The sequence below is a fragment of the Numida meleagris genome, chromosome 1 (genome assembly GCF_002078875.1).
Source record: "Numida meleagris isolate 19003 breed g44 Domestic line chromosome 1, NumMel1.0, whole genome shotgun sequence".
Classification (NCBI taxonomy): domain Eukaryota; kingdom Metazoa; phylum Chordata; class Aves; order Galliformes; family Numididae; genus Numida; species Numida meleagris.
Window position 1 is genome coordinate 68067768 of NC_034409.1, and position 21314 is coordinate 68089081.

General features: G+C 41.5%; 2 protein-coding genes across 7 annotated transcripts in view; one reads left to right on the forward strand and one right to left on the reverse strand.

Annotated features, from left to right (window-relative positions):
• The window catches only part of LRMP (lymphoid restricted membrane protein), a 53719-nt gene extending 53014 nt beyond the window's left edge, over nucleotides 1-705 (forward strand). For all 6 annotated transcript variants that reach the window (XM_021391912.1, XM_021391877.1, XM_021391885.1 and 3 more), the window contains one exon: nucleotides 21-705. In XM_021391912.1, the coding sequence (XP_021247587.1) occupies nucleotides 21-264 (244 nt within the window). In that variant the 3' untranslated portion in view covers nucleotides 265-705. The remainder of the gene's footprint in view (nucleotides 1-20) is intronic.
• On the reverse strand, nucleotides 646-21313 carry CASC1 (cancer susceptibility 1). The gene is made up of 16 exons (XM_021391926.1): nucleotides 21257-21313; nucleotides 21099-21119; nucleotides 17627-17708; nucleotides 16550-16641; nucleotides 15478-15579; nucleotides 14852-14989; nucleotides 10733-10879; nucleotides 9461-9564; nucleotides 8204-8483; nucleotides 6474-6579; nucleotides 4823-4986; nucleotides 3630-3774; nucleotides 2969-3183; nucleotides 2185-2352; nucleotides 1863-1976; nucleotides 646-989 (listed from the first exon to the last, which is right to left on the reverse strand). The coding sequence occupies exons 1-16, from the start codon at nucleotides 21257-21259 to the stop codon at nucleotides 714-716; spliced, it is 2157 nt and encodes a 718-aa protein (XP_021247601.1). The 5' UTR covers nucleotides 21260-21313; the 3' UTR covers nucleotides 646-713.

The window sequence follows — 21314 nt, forward strand, 5'->3', positions numbered from 1 at the left end:
TGACTTACTCTATTCTGCAGGTGCAATTTAGTGTCATCATGGGCATCCCACTTCAAGACTTCCTTTTCCAACGCTAACAAAACACTCTGGATTTCTGTTTCCATCCTGGTACTGCTTGCTGCTTTTACAAGTTTCCTCACTGGGCTCTCTCTTCAGCGACCAGCAGACGCAGCACCTGTAGGAACTGGGGACTCCTGGACTTCACTACAGCAACTGTTGTGGCCATATACAGGACTTCAACACAATGGACCACCCCCAGTATAACGAAGGTTCGGACCTGTGTAAAGTTATACTTCTGAGTTCTAGTTGACAGTATGAGAAGCTATGCTGAGATAGGTAATATATTTAAGGTTATGGTTTGGGTTGTGGGTGTTTTGAGGGTTTCTTGTGTTTTTGTTTTTTTTCATGACTTGAAAACTACTTTTTTCTTCTCATTCTGGCAAAAGTTATCTTTTCAAGTAGCTGGGGGGGGTGTATTAGTTCTATTCAGGTTTAGAATAAAACAGGTAGTGATTCTGAACATGGCTAACAGTAAATATGACTAAATGGTCCAGCCACAAGAGAATAGGTAACTTATTTTAATAAAAATGTGATGGTTACGTTTTAGTCATTAAAGCGGTTCCAATAGTTTGAATAGAAAAAGACTTAAGATTTGAAATGTGACTTTATTGAAAGGTTTTGATAATAAAGTTTTAAATGAAAGCATGAGGTATTTAAGAGTACGTTAAAACTCTGGTAGCCAGGAGCAGCTGATAGACAACATCAACAAACAGAAAGTTAGCTGTATTCACTCTATCAATTGCTTCTTTGCTGGCAAAATCTTTCAGCATGTGGTAGAGCGTGGAGTGAAATTCAGAATCTTCTTCTAGTTCTGCTGAGAAAGCTTCACTGGCTTCGGTGATCTTGAGTTTCTGTGCTCTCTGACCATTAAACATGTAAAGAGACCAGTCCTCATCTTTGACAAAATCTCCTTGAAGATGCTCACTTACCTGGTGCCGAAAAAAGAATGGGCTGTAAGATGAAGCTGACAGAAAACTAATTCTAGTATATTTATGAGTTTACTGCAGAAAACTGGTGTTTCTTTAAACTCTTAATATAACATAAAGTCTTTACCAAAATGGATGTGTAAAATAACATCAACGCCAACTTATTCCATCGTTTGCCTCTGTAAACTGCAGGTATCGGTCACCGACTTTTTTGCTGTTCCTGACTCATACAGAAATAGCTAGTTGCAGTAGGGTCATGTATTTAGTGCTTAGATTAAGTAGTGGGCTTAATATTTGTATGAATATCACATGCCTTTAACTTGGGTGGGAGAGCTTCTCAAGATTTCAGCAGTGTGTTCTACACCTACAGCCACAAATGGGAATAGCACTCTGCCTGGGAGAAGTTTTGACCACATGCCAGTCAGCGAGGAAACAAATCAAGTTACTCGTTCCCTTCTTTACAGTACAGAACAAATGAAAACACCCATGAAGCTAAGAAGCAGCTTCCAGGTGGTAATTGGATGGTAATTCAGAAGACCTTTTTATAGGTTACTTCATGAAAAATCAGCAGCTACCTGTGTCTCTAACCTCAGCTAAAGCCTCAATAGCTGACCTATATCAACTACACATCTTAGCACATTAGCAAGTGCCTTTGTTGTTGAGAACTGTACAGCTACATCTCTCAGGCTTGTTCCTCACAAATGCATAAGTTGTGAAGCAGCAGAGAGGCAGGCTCTGAAGTTCTACTGAATGCAGATGTGCTTCTGTTTGGTTACTTAGGGTAAAAAAAAAAAAAAACAACCCTTTTGGGTTGGATTTTGTGTGGTATGTTTCTGTACCAGTTTGTCTCTGTAAACTTGGTCTAAAGCTACAAACCTTGAACACTACTTGATCTTGACCTGATTCCAGATTCCATTTGCTCCAGCCAAAAGCAAAAGCAGATGCAACCAGGGCCATTTGGCGATATGCCCTAACTTCTGTTAGGGGAGCCTGTAATGCAGAAGTACAGTTAGAAAATACACAGTGTTTTCTGCTTTAAAGGTAAGAAAAAGCTTTCTTGAAGCAGATGCTATTGGCTAAGCTGTGACTCACCAATATGCCTGCTGGCTCTGTGCAACAGGTCTTCCTACAAGAAAATGCCTACATGAAAAAGAGGTGGAAGGAAAAAAAAAAGGCAAAGCCACTCACTTGCACTCACCTTTTTGTTCACACAGACATATTTGTATGAATGCTCTTCTGGGAAGATATTCAGACCACCCTTTTTCAAAACTCTTCTTAAGGTGATTGGGCACATCCATTTTCCTACCAGATGGGGAAGCACGCTCTTCTTTTCCACCACTACTGCAGCCAGCATACACTGATTACCCTGTTGCATAAACCAATGAAAGCATCTTACTGGTGAAAAAAGGTATTTCTGCTTTGGGCATCAACTATGTATTGCCTCCTGGCTATTCTGGATATTGCCTACATTAGCTACCACTCTGATCTTTAGATCTTAATTCACGGGTCTTGCAGGAAGCCACTTTGCTTCAGGTTTCAGAAGTTACGCTGGTTTACTGCCCCATGCTGAAGATGACATGATTTTTATCCAATGTATATGTCAACAGGAATATGGATAATCATGCATAATTTGAACCTTTGGAATGAATGAATAGCACAAAAAGCAGGTTGCTTGAAATGCTTTTATTTCTCTTGGCACAGTTTGGGAGGAGAGAGAAGCGATTTTTCAGTGCTGGTGGACTTTTTGACTTTAGCAAAGTAGTATCAATATCAAAGCTTACTGGAATGTTGCACGACACATGCTTTCTTCTGACTGGTTCACCAAAAATAATTTAAATCACCTGTAGTTTTGGTTAAATTTAATGCTTGAAATAAGGAGATCCATCCTAATTTTCATTAGAGAATGACTGAAATTCAATTCTATACTTTTTTTTCAAAAAAAGCCTACAAGTCTCTTATATTAAACAACTAAATTACAGTACCTTCATTTGTATCTGAACCTCTGCAAAGACTGTAGTAACTACAAATAGTGCTTCATCAGTACTGGTGGGTTGCAATTCCCATGCCTGATAGGGCATGTTGAGATGGATGTCTTGGAGAAGTGCTATTGTATAAAAGGCACCTATATCAAAAGTGATGCTTTTCTCCTGTGTTCTGTATGTTATGTTGCTGATGCCATCTGTTCTCCACTGTTGGCCTTTACAAGAGAGGTGAAAAGGATTTACACACAAAGCTTCTGCTTGCACTCAGAATTAGTTGAGACAAATTAATTCTCTTTACTTTGTGTCTAATATTTTAGGGCAGAAACTTCTCTTAGCTTAATAAGTACAAAATTGGACTAATCCTGACACTAAAGCTTTTCCTTCAACTCAAAAGAACAACAATTACTAATGTAACTATACATTAGTAATACACTAATAACTGGTATACAGTTGTACTGCTACCCCGTTAAAGAGTGCAGGTTTTCTTTTCCAGAAGCAGAACAGGAACCAAGAAAAAAATGACCCCACAAATTGGCTAACACTGAGATCTTTGAAGTATTTTTTGGCTCCAAAGTGGCTCTTATAGATAGTTTTCTAAAGTCTTCAAACTTAGGTAGAAATGCTACTAGCCAAACAAAACCAACTTAAAATAAATTTGTACCTGCAGGATCCCATCGGGCTATCACAGGCTCCTTCCAGTAGAGCACGCTGTCAGGAAGCCTGAGTGTTATCTGTATGGGTGGATGTGTGGTTTCTTCAGGCTCTTCTGGTGGATAGGGGTATGCCTCCAAGCCACCATCGAGTAACTTGGGCAAAAGGGGCAGAGAACAGACAAAATGTTTTAGGAGGAAATGAAATAGCCTGAATTCACTGAAGTCTACCTAGACACCTGTAGATTTTTGTAGTGTATCCAGTTTAAAATTTACTAGTGTAAATGGTTTGCTAATATTGCAAATCTCCAACAAATATTCTTTCTTATTACATTCTCCTGCTAAAGTACTTTGCTTGACTTTTAACAAGCCTTAATGTGAAAACAGCCTAGTGCAGCACTTGGTGCAAGTTCTGCTGCAATGCATATTTTCCTTCAGGGGAACTACAGGGGTGGAGGCAGTAGAAGGGCGAGTAGCAGTGGGCTTTTGAACCCTTTGTGTGCTCCCTTGGCCCTTTCAGGCAGTGCTATGCAGTAAGTGAAAGTGTCTAATAGACCTGAAGTCTCCAAAACAAACGAGCACCTAAGAAACAAAAGCAGATACAGCTCCCCTATGGCTGCAGTGTGTCAAAGGGAATGAAAGAGGTCAAATGTGGAATGAGAGAGAGACATGGGAGCTTCACTGGTCTGCCCCCAGTCCTGCTTTCTTAGCCTGTATGTGAATTTCACTTCTCTATGGTTTTCATCTTTGCAATAAAAAAACATAAGCCAGGGTCTGCATGTGGGAGGAAAAAAAGATATTGACCATTTGTGGCTATGTGCAGCTTGTGGAGTCTGAAAGTGAATTTGCGAAGTGCTCTTACCATCCTTCCTTCTGTACACTTTTCACATATGAAAAAGTACGCTTTGCTTTCACTTCCCAAGAGCATTTTCCAGCACAACAACTTGTTATCTGTGTTAGCAGTGCTGGTGAGCAGGGATCAAGGGCGCACCTCCCTGTGTGCTCGTTTGTTTACCTCAGCTGCTGCAAAGATTGGCCAAGTCTAATTGAACATATGATTTGTCAACTTTGGTACTTCAGTTAATTGTTCAAGAGATCAACGTACATAGAAACCGTGTGCGTGCCATGGTGCCAGCTCTGGGGCATGGCTCTCTGAGGATGGCAGGGAAGGCGGCCGCACAAGATGCAGTGTTCCCTCACTTACCTCCACCATGCTCCAGCTGTTGATTTGCTGGACCTGAGGTGGAAGTTGCAGCGCATCGATGTGGTACACACCACCCACAGGGACAAACTGTTGCAAATCAACAGTGCTTTCATCAGTTATTGCCTCTTCTTCACCGGTCTTTTCCTGCATCTGTGGGATTTCAACTACGTAATAACCAAGCAAAGTGAGTTGTTATGGTGCTTAAACTAAGCCACTGAAATTTCATACTTTTATTTTTTTGTATTTACACCAAAAGTCGATGTGTTTGAAATGCTTCCCCTTCTGCGGCATGCCAGCTCCACCTGCTGGTATGCCACATATCCATTAACAGCTGATGGAAACAGAAAGAGGGCTGCTGGACAATGAGAAGTGTTTCATGTGGTTTAGCACTGAGCACTCTAAAAATTAATCTCTGCTCATACTTTGTAGTCGACTCAAAGTAGTTCATACAGGAACACGGTTCCAGTGACAAAAGCCAGTTGCATCGCTAATCACAGAAGAATTTCACAAGTATACAAGACAGTAAATTCTGGCCAAGTTTGGTAAGATTGTACTGGCAAGAAAACAAATATGGGAAATAAAAAAGATATAAGCCAGCTACAGGCCAGGTGCTGAAGGTGAAAGGTAGATGGTATTTGAGGAAAACGAAAAGCATTTAAGAAGCGAAACAACATTTTTAGAAAAAGTCATAATATTTTTCTACATATAACACGTATAAATTCAAGTTTTTCTCAATTTATTGAAAAAAAGAAAAATAGATGGCATCAATACCATGGACAAAAATGCCCTGAAAAAATTCTTTTAAAAAAACCAACCGCATAAAACATTGTACCAGATGTTACAGAAGAAGGAAGAATGTTACCGTTGATAGGGATCAGGAAAACATGTTCAATAAAGTCAAAACAACTGCGGTGTTACAAAAATGTGCTTTTGGAAAGTGAGGTCATCTCAAAAAATGACAAATCTCTGTGGGAATTGCCTTCAAGCTTGTTAGAAATACAAACGAAAGCGCTGTTAATTTCCTAACAAACGTCACGTTGAACTGCATGCTATAGAGCTCTCACTGTACAGAATTCATATTACCAGACCATAGCCTTTGGCAGTTATTCTGAGCAAAGAAATAAAGGAGCCAAAAACCACTCTGCTCCCAGCTGTGGTGGTAGCTTGCATTTTAACTTTCTAAAGTAATGTAATGTACAATAATATTTAAATGTCTTCTAGATAAAGCTATTAATTCTTCCAAGCTGAATTAACTTCTTAACACCGGTGCAACTAAGATAAATCCAGAGAATAACCTGCAGTAGTTCTTGCTGTTCTCACTGCTGCCCGCTCCTGTTTTCCTCTCTCCTCCCTTGGCTGCGTGTTGTCCCTGAATTTGTGGGAACTTACCAGTGTCCTTTCAGACTCCTCCCAGGAGTGGCTGTGTGTGTTTGCCTATTTGCCATTTGCCTACTTGTCCGCTTTTCTCCCTGTATTTAGCAGTCATTAACAGCAGTGTCAACAAGACTCCCGTTAGCAAGACAGCAGTATAGTTACAAACTTTGTTCTATTCCAGTGGTGCTCTGTATCACCATCCTTCCATACTGTAATTTAGAATTGGCATTTAGAGTAAGTAATTCCATAGTGTTGCAAGTAAGAACTAACCCAATACCTTCTGCTGGGATGTCCAAGATTTCTGAGTTCTTCTCAGTTCCCTCTTCCGTCACCTCATTTATATCAGCTACGCTACTTGTGTTTCCTCTCAATGAAATAGCACTCTATATTAAAAGCAAAAGATTTTTAATTAGATAAAGACACACGATAAGAAAGAGAGTATCACTTCCTTTAAAACAATGGTCTGAGGAGAAAGAGTACAGGTTTGGGGAGAAATCATTTTTACCTACCGAGGAAAAATAATTTTGATTAAAGGTACCTCCAGTTTTAGAATTCAATGTGTAAACACAGATAAATATAAAACAATTGTAATGTGTAAACACAGATAAATATAAAACAATTGTTTCAATTGCAAATTCCACCTCCAGCATTTAATTGAGCATCCAGTCTTTTTGTTAGCAGTGTGTGTGCTCAAAACTTGCATTTATGCTGACTTTACAGCTAGAGTGCCCCGAAGAAAACTGAACCCAATGTTCAATCCAAAGCCACACTGATAACTCTGCCAGCACCCTCACTTCCAGTCTCAGTCTGTGCCTTGCCTGTGATATTTAGTCCCTTTTTTCTCATACAGTTTTCTATTTTCAAAACATCACCCTAGATTTCTAGCCAAATTTCCAATCCACGTATGATTTCAGCCCTGGCACAGCTGACTCTCCTGGCAGCGCAGCAATGAGTAAATGACAGCTCAGCACACGCACCGTGCGTGTGGAGGCACAGGCACTCCTGTGTGCTGCTGTGTGCCTGCTGGGGAGCGGAACAGCACGTACCTCCTGACCTGGGCTGGGAGGGGAAAAGGTGTTACCCGCATAAATGTGGGGGAGCTGAAGGCAGAGCCAGACAGGAGGAGTGATGGCAGTAGCTGAGAGAAGCGGAGGTGTCAGAGAGAACAGTAAAATGCACAAAAAAAAGAGAGAAAGGGAATAAGACCTGGAAAAGAAGAAGAGAAGCAATGAAATTGTAAGAAAGACTGAAAAATGTAGGTGAAAACTGCCAAGGCTTGTCATACAAACAAACAAAGAAAGCAAGAAAAATGGGATTTCGGGCACTGGTCAAGTCATTTATCTGCAGGTCACAGACCATCCCAAAAGTGGAAAACCCAAACCCAATAACAAAAATACAAAAACAAGCAACTCCAGAACATCAAAAGCCAACATGCTCGATTGGAGGAGTGCAAAGAGAATCCAGCAGCCAGAAACAGATTTTGAAAGCCCTCTAGTGGCAAAAGCATCAGCATACAGGAACTGAGCAGCAACTGCACAACCAAGCCCCAGTGAACTCTGAATCCTATTTTGCATTCTTTTGATTTTCCTAATATTGCATTCCTGCAGTGATTTTATGGGGCTGCCAATTTATGAGATGCTGAATATGTTCATCTTTATATCCATCTTTATATCCATAGACTGCTGCAAATGCCTTACAACACTGCCTAACGATCATCACGGCTTGATCCTGCTCTTAAAATGCTGACCAATGCCAACCCACGCATGCCAACAGACAGCAACTGCTATGTCCTGTCAGAACTTCCCCTTCTACCATTTTTAGGACAGTCTTTGGTCATTCACCTTCCCATCCCCTCAGAAGATTCACGGCACAAGTTGTCTTTACCCTTAAAAGTTTAAGAACTGTATTCACTTAGACACAGGGCACATTAAGCAGCAATCACACAGCAGCTGGGTCTCCAGTAGCAACAGCGCTGTAGAATATCCTTTCGTGAGCTAATTTACCTACATTTCTCTCATCAGGAAGCTTTTCTTCTTCAGCAGTCATGTTGGGCTCCTCTCCGGCTTCCTTTTTGTCTTCTTCTGGTTCTCCTGCATTGTCTTCTGAATGCTGAGTTAACTCTTTGCTGTCTAAGACTTCCAATCTTGGCACACTCTGACACTGCAGCCAGAGCGGAGATACGTGGTCGTAGTGAGTGTGCAGTATGCGAACAGCAATGCTGCTCACAGCCAGTGACTTTGGAAGATCAAACCCATGATGTGTGTCACAAAAGACATGATTCTTGAACCTGTGCGTAAGTTAAAGAAAAATAAGTTTCCTAGCAAGGCTGGCAGCACTTATTTTTACATTTACTCATGACAATTCTTACTGATGTTCTACACTACAAGTCCCCTAAATTCTCTACTGCCACACGGCACAGTGTCAGAAATGGATGTCACACTGCACCTCCTCTCCTGTATTAACAGCTGACTGTGAGCTCCTCCAGAAAACCTGTGAAGGCATTATGGGGATCAGGAGCTGCCAAAAAGTAGTGGTCCCAATTGGAAGACAGTGTGGCAGAATCAGAGGGCAGCTGCTCTACACAGCTACATTTCTGCTAAAACAGACTAATTTAATGGGCAACGTCCTAGACAGGTGAAATCACTGCCGTCTGTGTTATACCAGTCTGAGCATCTTCCATGTGGAATCCAAAGACACACAATTCTGATCAGCAGCAGCACCACACGCCCACCAATCCTTGTGACAGCGCAGGAGCCAGGCTAAGAGCAGCACAGGAGGCCAGCCACCACAAACACAAACTCCTGTGGGCACCTGCTGCCAGTCAGTGTGACTCTGCTCAGGACCCATTCTTGCAGCTATCTTAGCAACGCTTACAGCAGCAGGTCCTCAGTCAAGGTGAAGTCCATTCACCAAATCTCCTATTTTCAGATTGGGAGTGAGAAGTCTGCTAAAACAAATTGTTTCAGAACTTGTTTTGAAAAATGTGCCAGCTAAATGGCAATCTCATGAAAAGTCTTAAATTCAGAACCGACTGTGGAGGATATTTCCATCCCAGACTCTGTCTTCTTTTATCATTACTGAGAACTGAGTGCAAAGTATCACACACCACTTTGTAAGAAACTGAGACAGCGTAGGAAGCTGGAAGTCTGGAGAATAAATCCTAGTCAGTGCAATAACAATTATGAGAAACTGGTTCTTGGAGTACTTGACTTGGTTAGACAACGCCAGGTCTCGCTGCAAATTAAGAATTTCAGCACGCTGTACCTTACTTTCTTCTTCAGATTGGCCCAAATACAGAAAGTAACATTTTTATCCTTTATGACTGTCTGCATATTTCCAGTGTCAGAATCTTCGTACGTAATAGCTGACTACAAAGAAGAAAGCAGATGAAATCATATTCTCTTCTTATTTGTATTACTTGAACTTACTTAAATCTACACTGGAGTAAATTTAAAAAAGGACACACAGGAGCAAAAATTACACCAGATCAAGCTCAGCTAAGTTTTATTTATGTACTAGATCATGGCAGGTTATAAATTCAGATCTCCTTGCTACAACTTTTTCCTCCTCACACATCATCAACTCCGTCAATCAAAATACCACCAAATATGAGGTCTTACTTCATCCCCTTCACTGGGATTGCCTGTCTCCATTTGTAGTTTGTTTTGTACTTCTCAGTGCAAGTTTTTTTTTTTTAAGTGTTAACTGAGCGATAAAGCAGTCCTATGCCAGATACTGCACAGATTATATTTTTGTCAAAACTTATGAAATGATAATTACGCAGTGAAGAAAATCAAGTATTTACAGAAGGTTTTGGCTGTGAACAAACATACAGCTGCTCACTATTTCCTGTATTCCCTTTCCTTTTTGTTGCAGTTTTTGTTTCCTCTAGCAATATTCCTTTGCTAACCACACTTACACATAGGGTGAATGTATTTAGAACAGTGTGGTAACACCGGTAGGTAGCTAAGCACCACCACACTGCTCTCCCACTCCATCCCTGCTGCCCCCCCAGCTACGCAAACCCGGCCACGTAAACCCAATGCAGATAGCAAGCAACCCCCTGTACATGCAACCCAGAAAATGGATTCCCAAATACATTTTCTTTTTTTTTGTTTAAGTATTTTTTACTCTTTCCAATGTTAGTCTAAGAAGTATTCTAGTCGTATCAACTCGTACTAAGAAATGTATACAAGTTAACCTTATGACCCGCTTTTCCCATTTGCACATTTTTGTATAGTCAGTCAACTTCTAACTCAACTCATGGAGAAAAAGGAAACAAATTTCACAGGGAGCCCCTTGCTTCCATCATCTCCAAATACCACAGTAATGGAATATCAAATGCCTTAATGGTAGCAATTTCAAATGTAAAGCTAAGATTTTCAGAACATTTGAGGACTTTTGTTCTATACATTATTTGTGTCACAATGTAAGAAAAAAAAACAAAACAAAAAATGAACAACCATCACAACAAAACACTTGTAGCAAAATTTCCATATATTGCATGTGTTACAAGGTGGAAGTAGTAAATCTTACTTTAAGCAAGTGTTCTGTTGCTTCATTGTACTTTTGATGAAGAAGAGTCTCCAGGTCCAGAATCGTTTCCTGGTACTGGGCTGTTTCTTTTTCTGTTATCTCATTTGGTGGCGTGTCCAACAAAAGAAACTGCAACTTCTCTATTAACTAGAAGACATGATTTATGAGAAAAGTATCTCTGTTTTGACACCAATCCTAGCATACTGGGTGCTCCATCATAAAAACTGAGGCTCACTTGCTTCCTCTGCATCTAGACATATCTTTGTCACAAAGATAATTTATCATATATGTATAGAAATTATACTAAAGCAGCACAGACAGGCAACCACGCCAAATGCTGGAAATTCCAGGTCAAGTCTGCCTTCCTTCATTCCTCCAGCCCCATCCCTTCATTCCTTAACAGGGAGACTGTGAAATTTTAGCACATAAAACAGACCACTTGTTGAACCAGTTTGTCATGTCTTCAAAGACACCTGGCCAAAAATTAGTTTTAATGAAAAGCTTACAGACCCGTGTTTGAAACATGTTTTCTACACCAATAATCTCAGCTATGAAATCTAGAAAATATCTCATAAGGAGACAAACAGCAATTATGCTCTAATTCTCAGAACAATTCTTAGTGTGAAGTTTGGAACTCTGTGGTAACGTCGTTGTCTTCTGTTACATGCTAATACAGTGTGTAAGACTAAAAAATTCCTACTTGGCGGAAGTTTCAAAGACACTGATCTATCACAGGAAAAAAAGGTCTTTCATCAGCATTGCACTTATTAACACACTGCATAGTAAAACTAAGTTTCAAACCTCTTGATGGAATTTTTATGACTATTCACTCCCCATCTACAAATTACACCTCTTTGTGTTAACAGATGCCGCACGGAGAGAGGAATAATTTGCTTCACTTCATCCATATGCCCTGTTTATTTCTCAGCAGCTGTCACGGTGAAATATTAACTCTAACTGGAAATATTAACTAATCTGTTCTGCTTAATGACAATCATCAGAAGCTGCTGTCAGCTGGGAATGACATGGTAAGCCGATCACACATGCTACCATTCCACATTTTAACCGATGCTATGAAATGCTTCAAAAAACACACCCAAAATGCTGTATGGTGTCTAACATTGACAGCGTCCTATATTCAGAAAGAGAATAAAAACGGGTGAGTTTAGGGCTCCTCGTGGCAAAGCTCATGACTTCAGAGCAGATGAACGGTAACAGTAAAATGAGCAGGAGCGTTGCCATTTTAAAACCACCTTCAAAAAGAAAATGACGGTGGATCAAGCAGATGACAACATTTGTAAAACTACTATTTCACTCTGACCATCTGATGATTAAGGAAAACTTTATAGTGCTTCTGTATTTAGAACACCTTTAGAACCAGTAGAATTACAAAATGAAAATGTATATAACGAGGGGGGAGAGGGTGTTCAATAAAAATGAGCCCTCGCAGAAATGAAGCAATCATCAGAAAGAGACAGAAGAGCTTACCACAGCAGGCTATGAACATTCTGTGGTCTATGAAACCCTGGTAAACGGTTCATGGAACAAAACAGTATTTCTTTAATGGGGTCTGAAAACGGATGTGCATGATGGACCATGAAAAATGCTGCATTTTAACAGTAAGGTATTGAATCAAAAACCAAGTGGATCATTGCCTGTGTCAGTCTCGGTTCAATCAGACCACAGCCAGAAGTCACTCATTGCAGCTAGATGTAAGATTCGAGTGGTTCCTATCTTCTTAGGCTGCTGTTCCAAGTGCCATTTTCTTTTCCTCCAAGCCTTGCCATCTCTGCTTCCTGTCCTCTCTACCCTGGCCCCGGCCTCTGCTGCTCCCCAGCCTCACACACCCTCAGAAGCCTCCCTTTCTCCGTTTCCATCCAGCCCCACACCCATAGACCTGGAGCACTGCCCCTCCTCTCACTATATATTTCATTCCTGCAGTGCTGTCGTGGCACAGCTCTGTGCCACAGCTGTGCAGTGAGAGGCTGAGAAGCACAGCATCATCCACCTGCAGCCCTCCTCGAATAGCAGCACTCCTCCTGTCCCTGCACGCCTCACCTCTATGGGGAAGCAGCACCGCTCATCTGGCAGGGAGGAGAAACATTATGCAAAGCAAAGGAGAGCTACCACTACAAAGATGTGTTACATACCACTCTTCTCTTCCCTGTGCTCTCCCAGAGCTGCAGCACTGAGACAGACAATCAGATTATATTTCATGCCTCCCTGCCAGACTTGCCAGACTGCTTTCCCCCTTAACCTGAGGCATTGCAGTGCTAGCACTCACTGAAGGTGTAGCAAAACAGCAGGTTTATAACTAGTATTGCCACTATCTTTATAGATTTCACCTTTAACTTGGTCCCTATCAGGAGGGCCCTCTCAGTTAGGAACCGCTGATCTACAGCATCTCACTGCCCTGAGTATTTAGAATTTTTCTCCAGAAACAAGTATAGAGCGGGAAAGAAATACCCAAATTGTGTTGGAGACCCCAACACAAGAAGGACATGGAGCTGCTGGAGCAGGTCCAGAGGAGGGCCACAAGGATGATCAGAGGGATGGAGCTCCTCCCCTACAAGGGAAGGCTCAGAGAGCTGGGGCTCTTCAGCCTGGAGAAGAGAAGGCTCCGAAGAGACCGGATAGCAGCCTTCCAGTACCTGAAGGGGGCCTACAGGAAAGCTGGGGAGGGACTTTTTATAAGGGCAGATAGCGACAGGACAAGGGGAAATGGCTTTAAACTGGAAGAGGATAGATTTAGACTAGATATTAGGAAGAAATTCTTTACTGTGGGGGTGGCAAGACACTGGATCAGGTTGCCCAGTGAGGTTGTGAATGCCACCACCCTGGAAGCATTCAAGGCCAGGCTGGATGGGGCTTTGAGCAACCTGGCCTAGAGGGAGGTGTCCCTGCCTATAGCAGGGGGGCTGGAACCAGATGATTTTAAAGAGGCCTTCCAACCCAAACCAATCTATGATTCTATGAAATGTTTTGCACCATGAGAAGATAGCCACTCTTTTAACACTCTTTGACATCACCTTGACTTCCAGTGGAGGCATGATGAAAATGCCTGTCTTTCCGTATCACATAATACTCTACTGATCTTATAGTGTAGGGTAAGGATACTTCTGCAGGACCTGAAGGAGCTGTAACTGCTTCAGTGTTGGATGGGAAACACAGAGAAGTGAGGAAGAAGTATGTCAGGGGAAAGACATGGCAGCAGGAGAGAAGGAATGGAAGCGGGCAACTGCCGTGCATTCTCCTTGTAACAGAGAAATTGATGGCGTTCACAGAACCACAGAATCATAGAATAGCTTGGGTTGGAAGCGACATTAAATCCCACCCAGTTCCAAGCCCCCTGCTGTGGTCAGGATTGCTGCCCACAGGGTCAGGCTGCCCCAGGCCTCATACCTCGAGGGAGTTAGCTTTTGGTGTTCTTGGAAAGGCCTAGCATATTCCCTGCTGGCTCAGAAGAAGGCAGTATGTGACAGGTGAAAATCTTAGCGCCCAGCAAGCATTGCAGGAAGGGAAGTTTAACATGCAGAACAAATCCAGTCCAGCAGAAGTTGTATTACGTGAGAAATTTTCACCTCCCTATTTCTATAAGAAACCATTTAACTTGCAAAAGAACACTGTGAAGTTAGCATAAATGAAAATAAAATCCAGAATTTACAGATCAGCCACAAATTGACTAGAAATGCCTCAGAAACCATCAATGGTTGGCCGTGCATTTTGGGAAGCCCAGTTCTTGCACAGCACTTCACTGGCTATAAATGTGCTAACAGCTTCCTTACAACGGACAGACCCTTGCCCACTGAAGCATCCATATATGACATGAGCTGATACGTTCCGGCTCATGATCTTTTAAAATGTAGATAGCAGGGAAGATGGAAGAGCTCAGTGCAGAAATATTGCACAGAAGTCCCTTAAATACACAGCATGTTTGAAGTCAATAGTCTTCTTCTTTATGCTTAACAATAAATCTGTAATTAAATAAAAAGTAAGGAAAAAAAGGAAGCCGAAGATTTATAGCTGATTTTGAAAAAAAAGGAGGGGCACTGACGAGCAGTATTAAGGATACGTTTGGTGACCTTAAACTGAAGAATACCACTTACATTAAACACTTACATTTAGCACCTGTTCTCCCTTCTCCACCACAAACTGAATGTCCTCATTTTGATCTTCACGCCACAGGTTCATGAAAGTATTTATTTCCTGCAGCACAGTTGGGTCAGGACTTCCATCACAAGCAATATAGTGCTCCCACTACAGAAAATAGTACAAAAGAAAAGTAGATATGGGCATGTGGTGCAAATGACTTTCACAGTTATGACAAGAAAGGGGGATTCTGAAAGACAAATGTATTTAGTGACACATTCACACCTGCATATAAACAGGACTGTAATGCTTCCTGTACTACCAGTCATCATCATGCCAGAAAGAAATGGCTTACTTTCACATGAATGTGTTAAGATACTTCTGCCCAGCTAACACTGCTCTTACTGCTGGGGTACGCTATGGGGCCCTAATCAGCCATACAACCTCCTCCTTGCCACCTTTCTTTTCCATATACAAGTTGTAAAAAGGAGAGTGAGCAGGGCAAACTCCTACCTTGAGATGGAACTTGAGAGGTAGTCACAGCACATACCTAAATTCGAGGAATTGAAGCATTCCTAGATCCTGTAACACAGACATAGCCCAAAGCCTCTGTGTTGTCTGAACTCTATAACAGTGGACAGATCTTGAAAGCTTACCTTTGTATAAGCTCTATACTCTGTTTTCCACCTTTGTGCACACACAAACTTCTCTTCCAGTGAATTAAGTTCTGCTAGTTCATCTTCCCTTCGTTCTTGATCCTGATAAAATATTTGTATATCAAGCAGAGAAGTTACACATTTTTTTTCTTCTTACAAGCATTTTCTATCAAAGAAAATAACATGGAATATTTGAGTGAGCTATTATCACACAAATCCAAACATTGCTTTTTTAAGAAGCATTTAATTTGTAAGGTTGCAGTAGTTAGCAATATGTTATTGTCATCACACTAGTGCTGAGCCATACGACAAACGTGTGTCATATGACTGTTATCCTTACACACCAACAGTTTTCACATCATCATCACCCCAAAGCTACCTCTAACAAGAGCTGATAAAAAAATGTAAGCATACGTTGAAAAAAGACTGCAAGATGTTTTGTGGGTTTTTTCCTTATAATTTCTACGATTTAAGTTATTTCTTGTGTCTAAGGGAAAAATTACTCTGCAAAGGACAAGATGCACAGGCGAGAGTGGCTTTTTCTGAAGAGAAACAACAACAAAAACCCCAACACAGATGCAACACAAAATTTTAGGGAGCACAAAAAAATTATCCAATTTAAGCTACAGGGGAAACTGAGAAAAATAATTATTTCTTCCAACTGGAGTATGATATATCCCCAAAGTTAACATACTTAACCACAATATCTTTATGTAACAAAACTATCTTGCCTTAGGGGATTTTTCTGAACCAAAGCAACACTAAGCCAAATATTGCCTTAGAGAAAGAATACAACAGAGTACCACTCCAACACCATTTACCCTGATTGTACTTGTACTGTGCTTTATTTAAGCACTACCTCTCAGTTTGCACCTTCCCAATTTTCAGAGGCTTGCTTAAACTTTTTGTGATTTTGATCTAGCGATGCTAGAAAATTTCCTTTACTCCCACCTCTAAGGACATGAGGATACTCCTTTTCATTCTCACACCAAATTGATAATGTTTTACAGACATTGTGACAAGTTTAGAAATGAAATTAGCACTTTTCAGTAACTGTTGCCTATGAACTAACTTTTGCCTCAAGCTTTTCCACATGCTCCCGTTCAATCCTCTCCTTTTCGAGTCTAGCTGCTTCTTCTTGTTCAGCTTGCAGTCGGGCTTCCTCTGAAGTTTGGGAAATACATCAAGAGCACAATGTCATTTTGCTTATTGGAACCAGACACATTATTTTGTTATTAGCTGTAATGACAAAGCAAGTATAATAAGAAGCAATCTATCTGACATTACCCAGAGGCGTTCCAAATGAGATTAGATGAATTCATTTGAATCATAGTACTAAAACCCGCTACTGCTATGACCCAATCAGCCCAGGACAAAGCAAGTGCAGAAAGGGATCAGCAGCCTGCCCTCCTTCCCTCAGAAACAGCCACAGGTATGCCCTTTTCCCCTTCCCTACAGCTTGAGCAGGCCCAGGATCTTAAGCCAATGTCTGTTGTGAAAACACCTGAGTGGCTCAATCCCCAGCTACTCTTTTCCTTTCCTACATCCTTTGATGGAAACTCCACCTTACAGATATTTATTCATTGAAATAGATGAGTTTTTAGGTGTGTCTCAATGGCCGTCCGTCCGTCTCAGGATCAGCTACTCTGATCACAGCTTTAACTGCCCCAGGGATAGCAAAGGGCTAGCAGACACCCAGCTAGCTCCTGACAATAGGTGTACCCTGTCAGCCTCCTCTGGAAAAAGGCCTGAAAAGGAGAATTTCTCCTGCCTTCTGATGATGAGGATTGAGAGAAGGAAAACACAGAACACTGCATTTCCAGCTCACTGAGAATATTTCAAAATGTAATGGTAAGAGAGAGGAAGAAAATGTAATTCTTCCTGACATCCTCATCCCCAGGTTCCTAATCATGACAGAAGTAATTAGACGAAAAAGTAAGGCTCTAGCAGGAAAGTGAGATGTGGGAGGCAGTAACAGGTAACACAGAATTTGACCCACACAAAAGAAGAGAAATGTATCAGCTGCATTTTTGAAATACAGCATTAACATCAGTGTACATACATACAGCTCGGCAGGTTACTTTTTGTCTGTTTAATTAAAATAAATGATTTGTGTCACCACATTCCTTGTAAATGAAGTGCACAGTACCTTCCTCTTTTAGCCTCCTTTCCTCCTCTTCTTTCTGTAATCTCAGTTTTTCAGCTTTGCTGACTTTCTTTTTTCCACTGGACTTAATGTTTGCAAAAAATTAAAAGAAACCAAATGTCAGTATTATTTTAATACATTTGGGGAGGTATTGACCCTCCATAATTCTGCCCATCTAATGTGAACCCTGAATAAAGATCTTAGATATCCTCCACAGTCACTGAAGCCTCCAGAATTTCAATACACACCCCGACTCCATTTTTCTTCCTGTTTTCGTGGTGTAATGCATGCTCTTACAGCTATTATACATAGGTTGCTCTGAAAGCAATGCCTCCAATTTATTTCCATGGAAACTACAACAGATAGAGAGAGCACAATAACACTGTTTGATAGAGCAAATTCTCAGCTACAAAAATTTTTCAGTACAGTCGCTACCTTTAGCTATTCTTTTTCACCAGCGATGAACAAGAACCTGCATGCTGTGCTTGCAAAAATCTGCACCAGCAGAGGTGACTCACTGTTTCACAGCTGCTATGATGGCATTGCTGCTAGGAAGATGTTGCCCACACAGTCCATCTTTCATTGGCCTGAACAGATGAAGTCAGAAGACACCAAATCAAGACTATATGGTGGGTATGTTAGGACGCCAAGATTGGCAATGTGCTGCACAGCCTTCCAACTGGCATGGGGCCTAGCATTATCATGGTGCAAGAGAAAGGTTGTCTTCTTCTCTGGCCTGACTCTGGAAGTTCAAGCCTTCAACTTAGTCAGTGTCATGATTGATGTAGTGGTTAAAGTTGATGGTTTGTCCAGGTTCCAGGAAATCCAGAAGGATCACCCTGTTCCTATCCCAAAAGACAGTGCGTATCACTTTACCTGCCAAGGGCTGCATCTTGAACTTTTTATTCAGTGGGCAATTCACACATCACCACTTTGTTAACTGTAATTTTGACTCTGGCTTGTAGTGGTGACACCACATGTCGTCACCAGTAATGATGTGATTCAGGAAACTGTCATCTTTGGCCTTGTATTGGTTCAACAGGTCCTAACAAATTTGCATGCAATGTTCTTTCTGTTCCTGTGTGAGCACTTGTGGGACCCACGGGGCACAAACTTTGCAATATTCCAACATTGCCACTATTGTTTTCAACACACTGAAGCAGATATTTAGCTCTGTACACAGTTCCTTGGTCGTATACTCCATCAATTTGTGCAGATGAGCTGACTGAGATGCTCTTTGTTTTGTGGTGTGACAGCTGTGTATGGCCATCCAGAATGTGGTTTGTCTTTCACATCATAGTTGCCACTGCTGAAACGCATCACGCACTGCCTCACTGTGCTCACATCCACTGTTTGGTGTCCATTAACATTCAGCAAGTGCTGATGAATGTCAGTGGGTGCTACTTTTTCCGCATGGACACATTCAATGAATGACACACCCTTTCTTCATATGCACTTCCATGTCAGAAACCGTTTTGTCAGACTGCCCCTCTGCTGCTATCTGACACAAGGCAACAAAATATAATGGAATGCTGGTCAGAAGGTTTAACTTCTGCTGCCATACTGCCAACATCTGTCTGACGTCATGGCCAACATAATAAAATAGGAGGCATTACTTTCGGAGCAGCCCTCATATAACTCTGTGCTAGGTTTCCTGAACACAGAAAAATAATTTTTAATGTGGAAATTGAATAATAAGTAGATTTGGTAAGAAAGCAGATGCTACAACTTCAAGTACTTTAGAAAATACTACGAAAGGTATTTTGGGACACGGGCAAGACTTGTATTTAGAAGCATCGAATTCAAAGGACAATTAACAGAGCTCCCTTTACTATCATAAAATCCAAACTGCAACTCGAGGCAGTTAAGTGTTTAACCTCGACTCTACTCCTAGAAAAACATTATTTTAAATTGGGCCTCCTCAGAAATTCTATTCCTTATCAATTCTTTGCATAAAGAACACCTAATAACAAAAGACTATTATGATGCGTGAGGCATAATTCTCTCTGGGTTTGAAAGCATTTACTAATGGCTCCTAACTTTTCTTTCTTCACCAGCAAAAAGGAAGATTCTTGGTTGTTTTTTTTTTAATTATTGCTTTGTTTGTTTTGTGTTGATACAGTCTTAGGATGTTTAATCAAATGTGTAGGATCCGAACTGTCACTACAAAACTGCATTTAAAGGCCCAGAGAAGGAAAATACTGATTTCCCATTAACGCAGGTGCAGAGACAGCCTGGGGTTATAACCTTCAACAAGTGCATATGTAGCAAGACCCAAATCATCTTTATTCATTTTCACTCTGTGCACACATAGGTAATGCTGCCACAGCACTGAATGTATTATGTGCAGCTTGATTCCATGTAAGTGGGTGAAATGCCACTGGGGAGGAGTGCTGCTCCCAAAGGCAGGTGCTGCGAAGACAAGGCTTCAATACAACAGCATCAGTAACTTCAAACAGAGAAAACCACACACAAATCAAAACAATAAAAGAAGAGACTACTACTATGAGAGATATTGGAACAAGATGATCTTTAGGGTCCTCTCCAACCCAAGTCATTCTACAAAAAGGAAGGATGAGCCAAGAAGTAAATCAAGTTCACGGAGCTTGTGAAAACAAGGAGGCTGACTTTGTACTGCCAAATGAATTCACAGCACATTGTGTTGTCTGAGTGGGGCTGAGACTTCTATTTTTCTTCTGTATAGGTGAGGAAAAAAATATATATTCTGCACAGGCTCCATCATCTGGAGAAAACAAGGAAAGGCAGCAGACTAAGCTATGGTTGAAAGCAGATGACAAAAGACAAGACACCGAGAAAAAGGAATAGCTTGCATTGGATGGGGTACGTGCGCACTGGTTGAACAACAGCATTCTGCTGCTGACGAGCAAGTGAAAGAAATTCAAAGCACACGTGCATTTGATTTTTCAGGACAGAAAATAGGGAGCATGCGTGGGTTCAGCAGACATGGCAATGTGAGGAGAAGATGCATCATCGGTTCAGGCATCTACCCTGGATGCTGCATTTCGGAGAACTGAAATTAGGACTGTATAGCCCCATTGGTGAGAGATGAGCACTTGCAAGGGTTCCGTGTGGGAAGGAAAAATGAGTAACTACTTGGAAAGCTACTCACTTTACATGACTTTGCACAGCGATAAATAAATGCATGAATGTAACGTGGGATACAAAGGCTGTCAGAAAGCTTGAACCACCGGTGCGAGTTCAGTGCCCACAGCACGCATCCAGCAGGCTTAGCCGGAATCTTTTTGTTTTTAAACATATTTGCGTACTATAACGTTGTCACAACAGTTTTACTAAGACAAAAAAGTCCTAAAAAATATTGTTTTTTAGATGAGTCCAGAAGTAACTGCTGCTTACTTCAATTTCAGCACAAAGACTTTATACTCACAGACCTCCCGCAGCACGGCACTGCGAGGCGCAAAGCGATTCCTGCGAACCAGAGCGCGCTTCCACCTACCTTTTTTTGCTTTTTTGGACCCTAGAATTTTGGGGACAAAAACAAAGGAAAGTGAGAGTCAGAGAACGGGGCACAGAGCACGAAGATCATCAGAAAAGTCTCCCGTCACTAATTAACTCCGCTCCCCCAGAGCCAAGGCACCCCCGACCCGCCCTCACCATGGCGCCGCCGCGTCGCCATGGCGACGGCCCGCGCGCTCCCCGTCGCACGCGGCGT

Excerpts from the sequence above, each read along its gene's own strand:
- CASC1 (XM_021391926.1), bottom strand. Across the intron at positions 17,709-21,098 it reads GTCCAAAAAAGCAAAAAAAG|TCCAGTGGAAAAAAGAAAGT; the intron begins GTAGGTGGAAGC and ends GCAAACATTAAG. Across the intron at positions 4,987-6,473 it reads CTTGGACATCCCAGCAGAAG|TTGAAATCCCACAGATGCAG; the intron begins GTATTGGGTTAG and ends GTTATTACGTAG.